The 17,389-nt window shown below is 40.0% G+C and overlaps 1 protein-coding gene and 1 long non-coding RNA gene across 4 annotated transcripts in view; one reads left to right on the top strand and one right to left on the bottom strand.

Moving 5' to 3' along the window:
* Positions 5,184 to 17,368, top strand: TRIM13 (tripartite motif containing 13). 2 transcript variants are annotated; one of them, XM_018056718.1, is made up of 3 exons: positions 5,184 to 5,422; positions 5,974 to 6,084; positions 15,780 to 17,368. In XM_018056718.1, the coding sequence occupies exon 3, from the start codon at positions 15,788 to 15,790 to the stop codon at positions 17,009 to 17,011; it is 1,224 nt and encodes a 407-aa protein (XP_017912207.1). In that variant the 5' UTR covers positions 5,184 to 5,422; positions 5,974 to 6,084; positions 15,780 to 15,787; the 3' UTR covers positions 17,012 to 17,368. The 2 variants fall into 2 exon arrangements, with proteins under 2 accessions (XP_017912207.1, XP_017912206.1); XM_018056717.1 differs by having other exon boundaries at positions 5,184 to 5,433.
* The window catches only part of LOC102188416, a 37,247-nt gene continuing 25,426 nt past the window's right edge, over positions 5,569 to 17,389 (bottom strand). For both annotated transcript variants that reach the window (XR_001918956.1, XR_001918954.1), the window contains one exon: positions 5,569 to 5,688. This is a non-coding gene — a long non-coding RNA (uncharacterized LOC102188416). The remainder of the gene's footprint in view (positions 5,689 to 17,389) is intronic.

Raw genomic sequence — 17,389 nt, 5'->3', positions numbered from 1 at the left:
CGTTGTACTTTTATATACATTGTTGTTGTTGGTTAGTCATTCAGTTGTACCCGACTGCATTTTTTAAAAATATGTAATTTTCAATAACCTCAAAAGTATTAAAATAAAGGAAACTTCTACCTTAGGTCTTGGCTCCTGTTACCAGATGGGTCTTCCTACAGTTCTGTTTTCATCTTGTTAGTGCCATATACTATTATCCAGTGGCTTCCCGTTTCCTACAGAATGAAGTTCAACTCTGACATCAAAACATTGCACAATTTGGCCTCAGAATTTTTTTCCCCCCAAACTAAGCCATGCCCCTCACTGACTTAGTATCAGTGAAGTTCATTCCCACCCTGAACTGTGTTCCTTACCTCTAATGCTCTTCTTTCTCATCTTCAAATCTGTGATCTTTAAAGGTTCTGTTGGACTCCCACCTCCCCTCTGAAATCTTTATGATGCTTCCAGGCCTTCCTCTGATCTTGTTTTCACCACTTACATTGGCTCTTAAGGAGCCACTATTACTATACTAGTTCATGCTTTTAAGAGTTGTGTCTTCAACCAATGGGAAATTCCTCATTTACTGTCTTTGGTGCCCAGCACAGTCCTGAGTATAAAATTATAAAGTGAAAGTTGTTCACTTTCTGACTCTTTACAACCCCATGGACTATACAGTCCATGGAATTCTCTAGGCCAGAATATTGGAGTGGGTGAAGAAGTGAAGTTGCTCAGTTGTGTCCGACTCTTTGCGACCCCATGGACAGTAGCCTACCAGGCTGTCCATGGGATTTTCCAAGCAAGAATACCGGAGTGGGCTGCCATTTCCTTCTCCAGGGGATCTTCCCAACCCAGGGATCAAACCCAGATCTCCTGCATTGCAGACAGATGCTTTACCGTCTGAGCCACCAGGAAAGCCAAAGAATATTGGAGTGGGTAGCCTATCCCCTTTCCAGCGGATCTTCCCAACCCAGGAATCAAACCGGGGTCTCCGGTTTGCAAAGAATCTGCATTGCAGGCAGATTCTTTACCAACTGAGCTACCAGGGAAGCCCATAAATGTTAATATCATCTTAATTACCTCTGACATTTTACTTTATTCTTATAAATTATCTTTCCATCTAAAGAAATGGCACAACTAAAGGCTAAGTTTACTGTTGCTTAAGTATCTCATTCTCTCCCAAAGCTAACTGGTCTTGCTGTTTGCTCCATTTAATGTACCATCTTCACTGTGCAATTGAAATACATGGAGCCTGGAATTCTCTTCCAACCAAGGACTAATTCCTTTAATTTCACCCAAGTCTTAGGTAAGTTTCTGTCTTTGGTGATACATGTATGTTTACAGGTAGATTTTTTTTTTCTTTTTAATGGAATGTTTTGGATGTTCCAACCATTTCACTGAAATTGTAAAGCTTTAAAAACCACTGCAAAGTCTTCCTTTCATTAAGTGGGATTTTTTTTCTTTTTCTTCTTTCCCTAAGCACAAAGAAGAAGATAAAGAAGATAACAGCAGTAGAAGGATCTGTGCCTTTAAAAGGCCACCCTGGACTGTAAAAAAGCAGAAATTATGGTGCCAGCTTCCTCAAAGAGTTGGATACGACTGAGCAACTAACACTTTACTTTCCTCTACTGTATAGGTAGTTTACCTCTGCTTAAGATTGTTGTGCTTGACGCTCACAAATCCAAAGTATCTGTTATTCAAAACTGGCATGGTTTTCTTCTTCCATATGGCAGTAGCAGCTGTTTATTAAGCACCTCTTATATGTCAGATACCATGCTGGTTGCTTTGTACATTATCTAATTTTCCCAATCAAGTGAAACGTGACCCCCATTTTATAGAAAAGAAAACTGAGGCTTAGAGATGCTTAGTAATTTGAACAACTTGTATATGGCAGAGCTCGAGTTTGGATGCAGAACTGATTCCAAAGTCACTGCCCTTTTTGCTACACCGTGCGATGTCAGTGCCTTGTATTGCCAGGAATTCTTGCTGGGGAATATTGGGGCTTGTGTTCATGACTGTGGCGGCTGCTGGGAAGGGAAGGATAGAATAGTAATGAAATGTTCCAGTATATCCAGGGAGGCTCACCAGCGCCCCTCTCCTGCACAAAATTGCTCCAGTCTTAATTGTTAGATGTTCCCAACTCTTGACAGTTTACACTTCGGTGTACACCAAATTTGGTGCTATCCCTTTAGTTATCTAACATGTGATCACTTGTCTTGATAGGTGTAAGGAATGCTGGTGAATTTTAACTTTGCCAAGGCTCAGGACAAAAGCAACAGCATGAAATAAATCACAAAAAATAAGAATATTTATATATTTCAAATATATAACATTAGAAACTCTAGGGACTTCTCTGGTGGTCCAGTGCTTAAGAATCCACGTGCCAATGCAGGGGACATGGGTTTGAGCCCTGGTCTGGGAAGACCTCACATGCTGCAGGGCACCTAGTCCCATGCACCACAGCTACCAAGCCCGTGTGCCTACAGCCCCAGCTCCACAACAAGAGAAGCCACCACAGGCCTGCACACTGCAACTAGAGAGTAGCTTCCACTCAACTGCAACGAGAGAAAGCCCATGTAGCAACGAAGATCCAAAAAGTAAATATAAATAAAAATACTAAAAAAAAAAAGCAGAAAGGAATTCTACCTGTAAAAATACTTTTTTTCATGAAAGATCAACCTACATAAGACTCTATCTTACTGCTATGCTTACATAAGAATTCCAATCTTAAGCTTAGTCTATTTATTTGAAGAATAGTCAATAGAAGGAAATTCCAGTGTGACAAGCATTTTGACAATCCCTTAGTGCTATCTCCAGTGGGATCTAGTTACATTGTGCTCTTCCAGGAAAGATGGTGCTGCGTACGTAGGTTTTAATCCAACAGTAATTCCCTTTTTCTAGCAGTACTACATGTGGTGATTGCCTGATTGTCTATTCTACAAAATAAGGGCCTTGGGAGGGAAAATAGGTTATTCTTCCTTCCCTATTTTTCTACACTTGAGAGTTTAATACACAACGTTTTCATAGTAGTTAATTTTAAATACAATCTAAGCATTTCTACACAGATTTGACCAATGTGTTCATTTAGTTGGTCAGAAGTTTATTTATTAATATTTACCACCAAGCAGAGAGATTACCTCACAGCTCAGTTGGTAAAGAATCTGCTTGCAATGCAGGAGACCCAGGTTCGATTCCTGGGTGGGAAAGATCCCCTGGAGAAGGAAATGGCAACCCACTCTAATATTCTTGCCTGGAGAATCCTAAGGACAGAGGAGCTTGGTGGGCTACAGTCCATGGGGTCGCAAGAGTCAGAGATGACTTAGCGACTAAATCACCACCACCACCAACCAGATACACATGAGTATCATATAATTACATAAGGATAATTTCTGATTTATGAATTAATAACTTTTCCCTCTTTTATCATTTTAATATTAGGGTAATTCAAAATGTTTATACAAGCAGGTGTTTTTTAAATAACACTTATTTAGTAGGCAACTGGGATGCAGTTTTTGTCCTGACAGTTACCTTGCTATAGAAAGACTGTGTACCTGGAATATGACTTCAGAGACTCAGTTCTGCCTGTTTTTTGTCTTGGAATTATCACTTCATCTGCTTCCTCATCTATAGGTTGCAGATCACAATAGCCATTCCACAGTGTTCTTATGAAGACAAAATGCCATAAATATAGGAACTCTTTGAGAAATGGAGTATTTCCTGCCATATCAATAAACAAGGATGTCACAGTTATCAGTGATTCCAGCCATCCGGGGCAACCAAAAGGAAAATAATACCTGCTGCAGGGCAGCCATTAGGTTGCAGCTATTCCCTTTGGTGAGCACTGAGAAAAAACAGGATCTGGCCCCAGATAGCTGAGATGCATATGAAAAGAACGATTTCAGTGAGCCCAGACACTTGCATCTTTTGGTACATAGAAAACACTAAATTCCTTGGTTTTCTTTAATTCACGATTCTTTTGATGTTCAGACTACCTGCCCCTTGTTGCAAACTTCTATAACTTGATCTCCCTACCCAGCCCTACCCCCAGCAGTTCTTTCAGGGTCGCTTGAGATGCTGTCTCCCAGGCTTTAAGTCCTAAAAATTCCCACTGAATAAATCATATTTCTCAACTTTCAGATTGTGACTATATTTCTGACATATTCTTCAAAGGCAAAATTGGGTTTAACAAATACACACAAAACTGGGTTTTATGGGACCTAAGCATGGTCAGGAACTCCAGTTCATCTAACATCTTAGAAGGGAGTGGGGAGGAGCTTTTTACAGCGATTGAGCTAAGCAGTGTTAGTTACTGGGCCCAAGCACCAATCCTTTTCTCCAGGAATTCTTCTTCCAAAGCACAGACTTCCTGTACACAGACAGACTCAAACCCAGGGAATATTCTGTGATTTTTCTGTACTTGCCACATCCCTCAAGGCTGCAAGTTTGGGAGAAGCCATTCTTTCACATTTGTAATCTTGTAATTGCTCGTTTTTAAGTGCTTAACGCCTTTGCTATTAGAGAATGTCCCTATACAGGGGGCTGGACGTCAGAATACAGAGTCAGGCTAGCGGCTAATTGTATTTAAGTTCTTTCTCTCCGAAGGAAAGGGCAGTGGTGTTTTCCCTAAAAAGAAACCTTGAATTGGGTCCCTCGTGTTCAGTCTAAAGCCTGCAAAGAAACAGATGGGGAGGACGGGGGCGGCAATAGTTAACTACTTTGACTGTGCTCTGGCTGGAGCCCTTGGCTACAGCCCTGGCGCTGGTCTCTGCGCAAGTGCCCGTCCCACCCACCCCGTGTTGTGGGTGCAGGCGGACAGCCGTCTGTCTCCCCCAAGCCGCTGAGGCGAGCTTCTGGTCGTGAGAGATGCAGATGAAGCGGTGTGAAGGGTTGGGCTTTTTTTTTTGTTCCTAAAAATGCAACGAACAAAAAAAAAAGTACAACAATCCAAACCCAACCATCTCGTCGTGCGCCGGCTTCCTTCCCAGGCGGCTCCACCGGGAACCACGCCGCCTCCTGTCGCCCGCGCTCGGCCCGGGCCCAGCCCGCGGGTCCGCGCGATCCGCGTCCCCGGCCCGGCGCCCCGCGGGCGCGCGCAGCCCTCTCGAAGCGAGCGGAGCGCGCCGCCGGGAGCCCGCCCCTCGGCCCCGCGCGCCGGGCGCGCCGGCGGTTGCAGGCGGCGGTTGGAGATACCGGAAGGGCTCCCGCCTCCCCTCACCCGCGGCCTCCCTCCCTGGGGGAAAAGGCGAGCCCCGGGAGGCGGAACAAAGGCGCGGCTCGGCGGGGGAGGCGGGCCGAAGTGCCGGGGGAAGGAGGGCGTCGGGGTGAGGCCCGTCGGCGCCGCGAGTCCATTTTGCAGCCGTTCCCGCCTCGTAAACGCGCGGTACCCGCGGCCGGAGGACTGGCGGCTGCGCGGCTCCCGGCGGCTTCCCCTCCACCGACCCCGGAGGTCCGAGATAAGTACGCGCCGGCCGGCCTCTCCCGGGGAAGCGGGGTGGGGACTTGCCCTGGCTGGGCGGGCACCTGCGTGCGTGGGGGCTGGCGGAGAGCTCAGTCTGAGCTCTTGTCTCCGCGGAGAGCAGCCGGGCCCGGTTACCGGAGGTGGGGGAATGGCGTGCGGGTGGGCGGCCGGGGCCGGGCCAGCGCGGCCGGGCTGCAGGAAACCTGCTCCGCTACCAAGCGCTCCTGGCTTCACCGCCGGCTCCTCGGGGTCGCCTACAAAAGAAGAGGCGACCGTGAACCAGAGTCGGAGCGCGCGACCACCACCCTCTGGCACTAGGCGTGGGGAGGCTGCCTGGTGCCGGGGGAGGGCGCCCTAGCCGTGAAGCTCCTTAGCACAAAAGATCGCCAGGCTCTCCCAGGCTCCTGGCTTTTTCACCAGGTCCTTGCCGGCTGGCTTTATTTGTGGGGGGATGATTGGAAAAAAAAATTGAGGGTCAAGACTAAGGATCCTGTGCAGATAAATGCATAACACTCTTCTTTGTTCTTTCTTTGCAATAGCCTCGTTTTGATTACCAGTCACGACCTGAAGAAAAAACAAACCAAAACCTGATTGCTTTGCCTTGGGAACCAGTAACCCTGACCAATACTCCTGGCTTGCAAGTGACAGAGGTAAACTACTTTTCCCTACATTAAGCAAAAAAGCACCCAATTTCTTCAGGCCCAGAACCTTTCAAAATCGAACTCTGTCGAGATTATGTCTTCCCACCCTCATAAATGGTCTTTGTTCTTTTCATATTTTGTCAAAACCCAGAAAAATAGATTCAATACGGACATTCTTTAAATGACAGTTATTTGAAACATAATCCAAAGATTTGTATTGCAAAGGAAGAGAGGCTACAACAACTTTTGGTTTTAAATAGGGTTTGTCTTTTTTTTTTTTCTTTTCCTGTGTCACTGCTGCTTGGGTTTGTACAACAGGGCTTGAGTTTTCTGACCCTATAATAGGTATTTTAAAAGCAGAATTTCTTTTACATAACCAGTCCCTGTGGTAGAACTTGATGGAGTTGTTGATTAACTGGTTATACTTCTGTCTTGCACAGTAAGAAGATATATTTCTTCATACTCTCCTGTCTTTCCCTAAAAATACTTTTTTTTTTTTTGCACCAGCTGACATACTAAGCCTCTCTGGCAAGTCTTTCTGTAACACCAGGTTATTTTTATTCTCTACATGTATTGGTTACCTGGCCCTACTTCTGCCACAGCTGTTAAGCTATGCCCATCTCCACCAATGGTGCTTTGCACCTGGTATGCTATGTAACACTTTGCCCTCCCTTGAAATTATAGTTCGAGAGAGTCCAACTGTCTTAGGACTTTTCTTGGTTAATACACTATGCTCTAACTCACTCATGCTCACTGTAAATGTGTAGTTACAGTTTTTACAGTATCTCTACACATATGTTAATTAAATCACCTTACAATGATGCAGGTCAATAGTTTACAAGATTGTCACACATTACTTAATCTTTCCAAGAACATGAGGTAGGTATAAAAATCCTGATGCCATGAAGGGTAGAGCTAGTGCTTGGAAAGCTAGGTAGTTAGATGCAGTTTCAGTGCTCTTTACCCTTCTTCACTGGAGAATCTGTTATAACCTACTTTGTAAAAATTATAGCATTTTAGAAGGGATTTAGAGAACTCATGATTAGATGTCTCCATTTAACGAGTGAGGATCCTGAATTCTTGACCCACTTTTCGGATAGTGCTGCTGCTGCTGCTAAGTCACTTCAGTCTTGTCTGACTCTGTGCGACCCCATAGACGGAAGCCCACCAGACTCCTCGGTCCATGGGATTTTCCAGGCAAGAGTGCTGGAGTGGGGTGCCATTGCCTTCTCCGTCGGATAGTGCTGAGGTCTCATAATTGGGCAACTCAGGTCCTATGCCTTGCTTGCTGTGTACAGTTTGCAGGGTGGGGTGGGGCTCAGTGTTTTCACTTGTAAAGTTAGGTGTTTAGCTAAATGATCGCTAAGAGCTAAAATGTTTTTAAGCCCAGTATTTTATTCTTACCCCATAACTTTTAGCACCATATACTATATATTGGTGATATGCAGACACATACTAATATTAACTGCCTTAAACTGTTTTATACTTTAAACTTAGGTAGGTATGGTAAAATATGCCTTTTTTTTCTTCTTCTTTTTTTTTTTTTTACTAAGTTCTATAAAAGTATGGTTCTGTTGTAAGGTCAGGAACTACTTGGAGAGGTGGAGCACCATCATACATCATTGGTCAGAGTGCAGAAAGTGGTATACTCTCTTCTAGAGGGAAACTTGACGGTTTTTTCAGGAGCCTTGAGGATGTTTCTACTCTTTGACTCACCTGACAGTACACTTAAAGGAACCATTTAAGGAAATAATTAGAGTGTTGGACTAAGACTTTGCTACATTGTTCATTAAAATGTTATAATCCCCCCAAAATAAACAGTAGGAAATAGCATATCCATAAGATGATCATGTTTTAAACGAATAGGGGAACAACAGGGGAAATGCAAGTAAGAAAATAAGTGGGAAAAGTGGACACAGAGTTCTGTTACGCTACCAGTTCTTTTAAAATATGGTGTGCATACACAAGATTGGAAGAAATATGCCAAAATAATGTTAGAAGAAATACACCAAAATAATCATAATGGTTATTTCTTGGCAATGTGACCATGGGTAATTTTTTCCCCTATATTTCCTGAATTTTCTGTAATCACAAATTATAATTTTAGAAAAACAAAATCCACATGTATGGATAACCTCTCCAACATTAGTATGGTGTCAGCTTTCTATGTCCTTTTGTAAGGCATTTGTTATATCTTGTATGATAATACCTCTGTAAATGTGCTATATTTTGGAATTTAGGGCAGGAACGGATTTTTTACTATTTCATCTTTTAAAACAGCATTAGATGGTTGGGATTGTCCATTTTTGTCATGAAAGACACTGCTGCTTTCATTACCTTGCCTTGAAACTCTCAGGTACTAGAGGAATAGCACCCCTAACAGGTAACCAAAAACAGGTGTCCTTTGACATGGAGAATAGTTACACTCCAGTCAAGCCCTTGAGGGAATCCAAGCAGATTCCCTTAATGTGGATGCTTTCTAATTCATTTGCATTATAGATGTAGATACATTTCTAAGGAAAAGTGGAACTGAAAATTTTTGCTGATAGTTTAAATCGTCTTTCCTGTGGAATAAGCACAAGTGTATCCTATTTGGCAATAGCCTGGCCAACCCTTCAGAATTCCCAGAGGAGCTCTTTCTTTGTTCCCCCGAATATGTGCAGATACTGAATAGGAGGGTGGAGTGTCAGCATAGTGAATAGACTATAGCCAACCTGGCAACTGCTTAAAGTTTAGCATAATCAGCTTTCTACTTGAAATATTTTCTAGATGAGTTTTACTTAGAATAAAATGTGTATGTAATTCTACACTGAACAAAGGGAACTTGGTTCAGACCAATTTTATTGGTAGGTAGTACTGATCAGTTGGCCACAGAATAACCTTTTTCTCTTGGCGCAGTATTACACACTAAGTGATTTTCACTTACCAGATAGATCTAGCTTGCTGTGTACTGAATTGACAGTACTTTTCTGAAAGCTGGTATTAACCTCAAATGCAGGGCTAGATGATGAAAACTTTCAATAGATACCAATCTGTTGGGGATAATAATTTAGGCTAGTGATTGCCAAGTTTATTGTTGCAAAAGAAGATTTGTTCTAAAATTTTTTTCACCTTCATTTAAACCTCTTTACATTTATTTGGGAGATAAGAAACCAGACACGTCTGGTTCATAACCAGTTCACGTCTGTTGGTAGTTCCAATTTAAGTTAATTTTAACTCTTAACAGGTAAAGATAAATAATCTAAATCTGGTTGGTACCAGACTAGGAGAATAATTTAGGCCATATGTTATGTTTCCTTGAAATTCAGACCTTCATTTTATTCTAATTGATTGCATCTGGGTGGGAAAGAATGGGATTTCATACCATTAGATATCCTCATAGATTTCTAAATAGTTGTTCATAAATAGGATAGTGATACCTGATGTAGCTCATAACCCTAGAACTATTGATTTAATGCTACTGATTAACAGGATTACAGAATAATATCTTGGGTGACTATCAGGTGAGAGAGAGAAGGTGTGAGATAAGGAGGGAATAAGAGAAAATCAAAAAGATTATGTTTCTTGAAGTAGAATGGGGAACCTGAGATAAAAGAAGAATAAACAAGTCAAGGAAAAAGAATGGCATAGAGAAGAGAATGAAGGAAAGGAAAAAACTAATTTTTCCCAAGTTTGTCTAGATTATGAAGGTAATGACCTAGTTTTTGGTTTTTGAGATGTCATTTTAGTCCAAAAACTTGTGAACTTTCGGAGTAGGTAGGGCTTCTAAGCTGCTAGACCTTCTGTACTAGGTTTATTTTGCCCTAATCAGGAATTCTATTAGAAATACAGTGGGGGAAATTTTACTTATTATTACATATTTACTTATTACTGCCACTTATTCTAGGACAGTGCCAGAAAAGGTAGGTTACTTATGTCTTATATGGCCACAAAGGTAAATTATATGGTGTTTGCAAGGGCCATGTAACAATTAGATAAGCTATTTTAGATACTATACGTGGTATATTTTCATATTCCTTTTTTAAGTTATCAGAAATTTTGTTTTTTTCTTAATTTCACATTATCCTGTTTGGATCATGTTTTGGCACAGTCTCTAAAAGCCAGAATGAAGTGTTAATAACATACTGATAAAGAGTACTTAAAAAAAAAACAACTTGGTAAATAGTTTTAATATATTATTAGATAACTTTCAAAACAGTTTTTCAATGAGGAGAAAAACTAACATGTGTAAGTGGTTTGTCCAAGGTCATAGATTGAGAGCAAAATGAGTATGTCAGTCTACTCATAGGCCTGGATCCAGACATTTCCAGTAAGATACTTTTTATTTTATAAAAGATAAAAAAATTTATGAAGCTTATCAGTCAGCTAGTATTTCTGAAGTTTTACCTTTTTAGCTCAATATGATGTTCTTATAACTGGTCTCACTGTTGATTTTTTTTTTTCCAACTTTTGTGAAAATTTTAAAATATACTAAAAATTAAAAGTACACTACAGTAGATATCCTTATATCCTCCACCTAGATTCAATTATTATTAATACATCTTTAGTAAGTTTCAAGAAACCATTTAGTGGATCTCGTACTAAATTATCAGTATACTACTTGAAAATAAGATTAACTAGTGGGATGAGAGGATATAAGTGTTTTAAAAGGTGAGCTCTTTTATTCTATACTTTGTTTCAAAATAAGGTTGATTGATGACTGGCTGTTTAGTAGAGTTCACATAATTTAGTTTTGTCTGTGAAGTGAGTTTCAGTATTTTCTATCTAGTTACTTGTTAGGTATTTAGATACTGCTTTGAAATTTCTGAATTCAAAGATCAAAGCAGGATGGAAATCAGGTTTAAATTTCTAAGATATAAGGTATAATCTTTTTATTCTCTAATGGGATTTGGAAAAAAAAATTGGATAATATTTTGAACTTTATATTGCTATCAACTAATGAAGTGCCAAGATTTAATAGGAAAGGTTCTTTTAATTAAAAGGTTTTGTTAAAATTATCTTTTAAGTGAATAAAATGAACACCTCTTCATTTATAATCATTTTGAGTTGATGATATAAAAACAAAAAGGCTCCCAGGAGGGAGAAGTCAACTTTTTGTGTTTTATGACTCCTTTCCTTTGGGTTGTGTTAGTCCTCAGTCATGCCCGACTCTTGTGACCCCATGGACTGTAGCCCGCCAGGTTCCTCTGTCCATGGGATTCTCCAGGCAGGACTGCTGGAGTGGGTAGTCATTCCCTTCTCCAGGGGATCTTCCTGACCCAGGGATCGAACCTGGGCTTCCTACATTGCAGGCAGATTCTTCACTGTCTGTGCCATCAGGGAAGCCTGTAACTGTTAGCTTTTCTATCTTTTAAAATATTCTGGTTGTTGTATTAAATACTCTTGTTGCTATTAATATATACCCACTCAAGGTAGTATTGATCAAACAGTTTTTGTAGTCTTCCTTGAGTGGATATTTTGAAAGTTTGCTTGAAAATAAATCTGTGGTGGTGTTATACAACTGCATTTGTCAAAATTCATAGAATTATGTACCAAAAGGAGTCTTATTCTCTGCAAATTAAAAAATATTTTAAAGTATAAATACAGTAGACAAATGAAGTTGAAAACCAGAGGAGGTGGTAGGTAACTAGTTATATATTCAGCTACTTTCTTTGTTGGTATAGAACTTGGGAGATTTTTAGGAATTCCTTGGCAGTGTGATGGTTAGGACTCTGCGATTTCCTTACTACATGCCCAGGTTCAATTCCTAGACAGGGAACTAAGATCCCACAAGCTGTGTGGAGCAGCCAAAATAAACAGAACTTGGGAAGTTTTTGATTCAAAATAAGAAATGAATCTTGGAAGACTTGTTTGCCTTTGTATACCTAGTTCGAGATTGGTTAAGTTGAAATTTTATGACTAGTGAACAGAAATTTTGTTCACATAATAAAGTTTCTTGACATCTATATTTGTCCCCCCAAAAAGGGGACGTATATTTTAGTTTTGTCGAAGAAGTAAGCTCAGGTGATTTATTTAGATTTTTATGTTAGCATACTTTTAAGAAAAGAATCTGTAAGTTCCTTTACTGTGAAGCATACCCTTCTCTTAGTGAGGCTAAAACCCTTATTGTTTTCCTTTAAAACTTCAAAGGCAGCAAACTTGCCGTGGTTTCTTGGGTTGTTAGGCTAATATATCTCAGTTTTCTCTAAAAGTCAGCTAGGGAATTGGTCACAGAGTTTTGACATAAGGTTTTGAGTATAAAGCTAAGAAAATAAAATTGTTTTAATGTGGATTAAAATGAAAGTCTTTAAATTATGAACTAAAATTTATAAGTTGTATCACTAAAAGTGGAACAACAGGATCTACTATGGTTTTGATGCAATTTTTTTAGAAAAGGGACTTTCCAAATTACGTTTTTCTCTGGTTCATTTTAAGAGCTGTAAATTGATTATGGCTTTGGGATGACTATTATTTCTAAATTTTCCTGTGTGTGACATTTTCCTTTTATCTTTTTGATGATACTTGATTGCCTTAAAATTCTTCTTGGCCGCTATTTCAGTATCCCCAGTTTTCTTCAAAGTTTCTTTGTCTTGGGTGCCTTTCTCTCCTCCTCATGACAAAACTTGGTCTCCTTTGTTCTTCCTGTTAGTTGTTTAACATGCTTAGATAGGATTCTCTGGAAATACTAACCTGGCAAGGAAGAGTAAATTAGGTTTATATAATTCTAGGTGAAACATGTTAGAGAGCAGGGGAGGTGACAGAACCAGGACTAGTGGTGGAAGATCATGAAAAGTTTTCTTTCTTTGCTCTAAAGAGAATGTTCTATAACTGCTTGATAACCTTTCAGCACACTAACCTCAGTCTCGGAAGCCATTCTCTTTCCAGTGCTTTTCGAAGATTATTTGATTTGTCATGTCACAAAAGATTTTTCAGAAAATAAGCTCATCACCATTTTTGCCATATAACACTAAAGTCTGGCAGAATACTCTACTTCAGTTCTACATTGTTGTTTAGTTGCTAAGTCATGTCTGACTCTTTGTGACCCATGGACTGTAGCCCTCCAGGCACCTCTGTCCATTGGATTTCACAGTCAAGAATACTGCAGTGGGTTACCATTTCCTTCTGCAGGGGATCTTCCCGATCCAGAGATCAAACCCCACTGAGCCACCAAGGAAGCCCCAATTCCACATATATATGTATTATATATTTATTATACATATATCTCTCACAACCTAAGACCATAAACTAGTTAGTCCTGTAAGTTCAGCTTATCTTTTAAGTCTTCTACATTGTAGGTCCAATTGTGATTCTTTAAATTACTGTCAAAAGGTTTACTTACTTTTGGTTATAAGATGACATAGAGATTAGTAGACCCTATTTTATTTATTTATTTATAAATTTTATTACTTTGGTGGTCATATAAATACTGAAGGATATATTTATCTTAGTAAACTGAATGGGGACATATTTAGTGCTGTTTTTGTTTCTAAAACTTTAGGGATAAAAGTTTTAAAATATACATTTTTAAAAGAATAAACTTGAATTGAGAATTAGTATTCTCTAGTTCAGAGGTCTCAAATATTTTGGTCTCAGGACCCCTTTACACTTCAAAGCTGAGGCTCCCAAGAGCTTTTATTTACATGTGTATTTGAAATTAAAACTGAGAAAAAATTTAAGGTAATTCATTTAAAATTATGATAAACCTATCATGTTAACATAATTTGTGAAAAATAACTTTTCAGAACAATTGTGAGAAGGGTGGCCTTGTTTTACATATTTAGAGATCTCTGTCAAGAATCGCCATTTAGTAGACAACAATAGGAATCTTTTCTGTATCTCTGCATTACATCTGTTACAATCAGTTATTTTGGTTGAAATATACAAAGAAAATCCAGTTTGGCTTGGCACAGATACGTAGTTGGTGAAAGGAAGAATATTTTAATGCCCTTTTTGGAAAACTATCACTCTTCTTTGATACTATACCAAAACTCAACAAGGGGTAGTTTCTTAAAAGTTAGTTAAAGTATGAAATCTGAAATCATATTTTTTTTTAACATAATTGGTCTTTTGATCTTTTACCCAGGCATGACCTGTAACATGCATTGGTGATTTGAACCAGTTAATTTGCTGTGTAGTGTAGATCTCCAGTGCACGCATGCATGCATGCATGCTAAGTCGCTTCAGTCGTGTCTGACTCTGTGACCCTATGGAGAGCAGCCCACCAGGCTCCTGCGTCCACAGGATTCTCTAGGCAAGAATAGTGGAGTGGGTTGCCGTTTCCTTCTCCAATAAATCTCCAAACAGTGACATATTTCATTATACAAAGACCTCTGTCGTAAAACAATACGCATGTCAATATTACCACTTGTTTCATTAGAAAAGTCTTCAATTAATGGTAAGCTAGCAAGCTCTTTTAAGTGGCAACTATGTTTGCCAAAATCCAGTTTTCACTTAAAAATTCAACTTTTTATCATTGGTGAGAAACACTGTCATTTATTTCCCTTGAAGTGATGGGCTCATTTTGTTTGTTTTCAGAAAAATGTCTGCCAGATACTTAAGTCTCCATACCCACAGTTTGTCATTCATTGTTTCAAGTATAAAAACGGTGTTCCCTGAAAAAAGCAGCTGATTAGCTTGTGGCTAAATTGCCTAATTGCTTTTCCTCCAGACAGTATCTGCTGGTATGCAGTAGAAATACTTTGTGGTTACTTCATATTTTGTTATATGAAAGATTTAAAAAGACATGTACACAAGGATTAAGATTTAGTACAATGAATAATTTTTACTGTTTCATCAAGAACATTCTAAAATGAATCTGGCTGCCCTCACCTTTGCCCAGCTGTGGGTATGTGGTGGTGAATACATTAGGAATCCAGTTTGGGGCTACCTGTGGTCTTGTTTGGTTCCTGCTAAGGCCCCAGCTGTGTCTGCTTACCATTGCTTTTTTAATGGTGCAGTGTCAACACTGCCAAAGGTAAACAGCATCTCAGTATTACTATGAAAATAGTATTGTCCTCACAGGTGCCTTGGAAGAGCCTTAGGAAGCCCAGGTTTCTCCCCATTGCATCTTGAGAACTGATTGCTCCAGACAGTGCAAACAGCTTTGATTACTGTCCCAGTGGTTTTAAAAAATACCCATTTAATTCTCTAGGGAAGAATGAATTGCAGCTCTCATTTTATGTTTTTACCCCTGATTTTAATAATTGTAATCTTGCCTTTGAAATAGGAAAATGTGCCAGTTTTTAATAAAAGTCTCCATGAGAGAACATGCTTGGATTTATATCTCTGCTTCTTTAAATAGCATACCATTTTATGATTGTGGGCCCAGACTAAAGAGCTCATTCTGCTCAGACACTGAGTGGCTTTGTTTCTGACAACTAGTAGTCAGCTCTGCTTTAAAGCAAGCATTTGGGCCCCGCTGGCTCCACTTGCAGTCGTCCCAGCCCTCGCCCTGTCTCAGCCAATGCCTGCTGTTGGAGAGCCCACACAAAGGCCTTGTGTACCGGGAGCCCCACTGATAAGGAGTGTGTTCTAGTCCCAGCAGATGAAATCTGCTTTGGTGTGCATTCCCGTCCCAAATTTCTCTTATTTTCTTTGTTTGACCAGTTATTTCTGTGACAAGAGCATTTTTAAAATGGCTGTGAAGATAGTTTCTTCTAATTATTTCATAGTCCAAATGGAGGGGATTCCTGATGTAAAATAAAGTGTTTCTCTCTCTCTGGTAGGAGATGTGATGGAGCTGCTTGAAGAAGACCTCACGTGCCCAATCTGTTGCAGTCTGTTTGATGATCCCCGGGTTTTGCCTTGCTCACACAACTTTTGCAAAAAGTGCTTAGAAGGGATCTTAGAGGGGAATGTGCGGAATTCCCTGTGGAGATCCTCTCCATTTAAGTGCCCCACGTGCCGGAAGGAAACTTCAGCAACGGGAGTCAATAGCCTGCAGGTTAATTACTCCCTGAAGGGTATTGTGGAAAAGTATAACAAGATTAAGATCTCTCCCAAAATGCCAGTGTGCAAAGGACACTTGGGACAGCCTCTCAACATTTTCTGCCTGACTGACATGCAGCTGATCTGTGGCATCTGTGCGACTCGGGGTGAGCACACCAAGCACGTCTTCTGTTCTATCGAAGATGCCTATGCTCAGGAAAGGGACGCCTTTGAGTCCCTCTTCCAGAGCTTTGAGACCTGGCGTCGGGGAGATGCCCTTTCTCGCTTGGATACCTTGGAAACTAGCAAAAGGAAGTCTCTACAGTTGCTGACTAAAGATTCAGATAAAGTGAAGGAGTTTTTTGAGAAGCTACAACACACGTTAGATCAAAAGAAGAATGAAATCCTGTCTGACTTTGAGACCATGAAACTTGCAGTGATGCAGGCCTATGACCCAGAGATCAACAAACTCAACACCATCTTGCAGGAACAGCGAATGGCCTTTAACATTGCTGAGGCTTTCAAAGATGTGTCAGAACCCATCATATTTCTGCAGCAGATGCAGGAGTTCAGGGAGAAAATAAAAGTCATCAAGGAAACTCCTTTGCCTCCCTCAAATTTGCCCTCAAGCCCTTTGATGAAGAACTTTGATACCAGTCAGTGGGAAGACATAAAACTAGTGGACGTGGATAAACTTTCTTTGCCTCAAGACACTGGCACGTTCATTAGCAAGATTCCCTGGAGACTTTATCCGTTATTTGTGGTGGTCATTCTACTTGGCCTTCTCATTTTCTTCAGTCCCACCATGTTCCTAGAATGGTCCCTATTTGACGAAATCGCAACTTGGAGAGAGAATCTTTCAAACTTTAGTTCCTACCTGCCTAGATCAGCTGATTTTGTAGAACAATCAGTTTTTTACTGGGAACAGTTGACAGATGGGCTTTTCATTTTCAGTGAAAGATTGAAGAGTTTTACTTTGGTGGTGCTGAATAATGTGGCAGAATTTGTGTGTAAATATAAACTATTATAAAATCTGTTTCAAGTACATAGTTCTGTGTCTTTTGTTAGAAATTGTTAGAATAGAGTGATAGTTCAGATTTGGTTAAGATTCCAGTCAGATATTGCCCTCTAAAAGTATTCCTTTCAAAAATAATGTCTTAAACATGTTGAAATTAGGTAGCATAAAGATAAAAGTGAAATTTAATAGTTTAGTCTCCAGCCCTCCTTCCTTTTTAAGGTGCTTTTGAAATTAGCATCCTATCCCCAGTATTGGTTATGTTTGTGCTATGAAAGGAGGGGGTAAGAGAGTACATGATTTAATACTGTATTGATGAGGTAGTGTAATAATGATTGTTTTTAAGCATGTAATAAAGACTGCTCTTGTAAAGCAACCGTTTTTTGTTTTTTG

This window comes from Capra hircus, chromosome 12, assembly GCF_001704415.2.
Source record: "Capra hircus breed San Clemente chromosome 12, ASM170441v1, whole genome shotgun sequence".
Classification (NCBI taxonomy): Eukaryota; Metazoa; Chordata; class Mammalia; order Artiodactyla; family Bovidae; genus Capra; species Capra hircus.
This window is presented reverse-complemented; position numbering and strand designations above follow the sequence as displayed.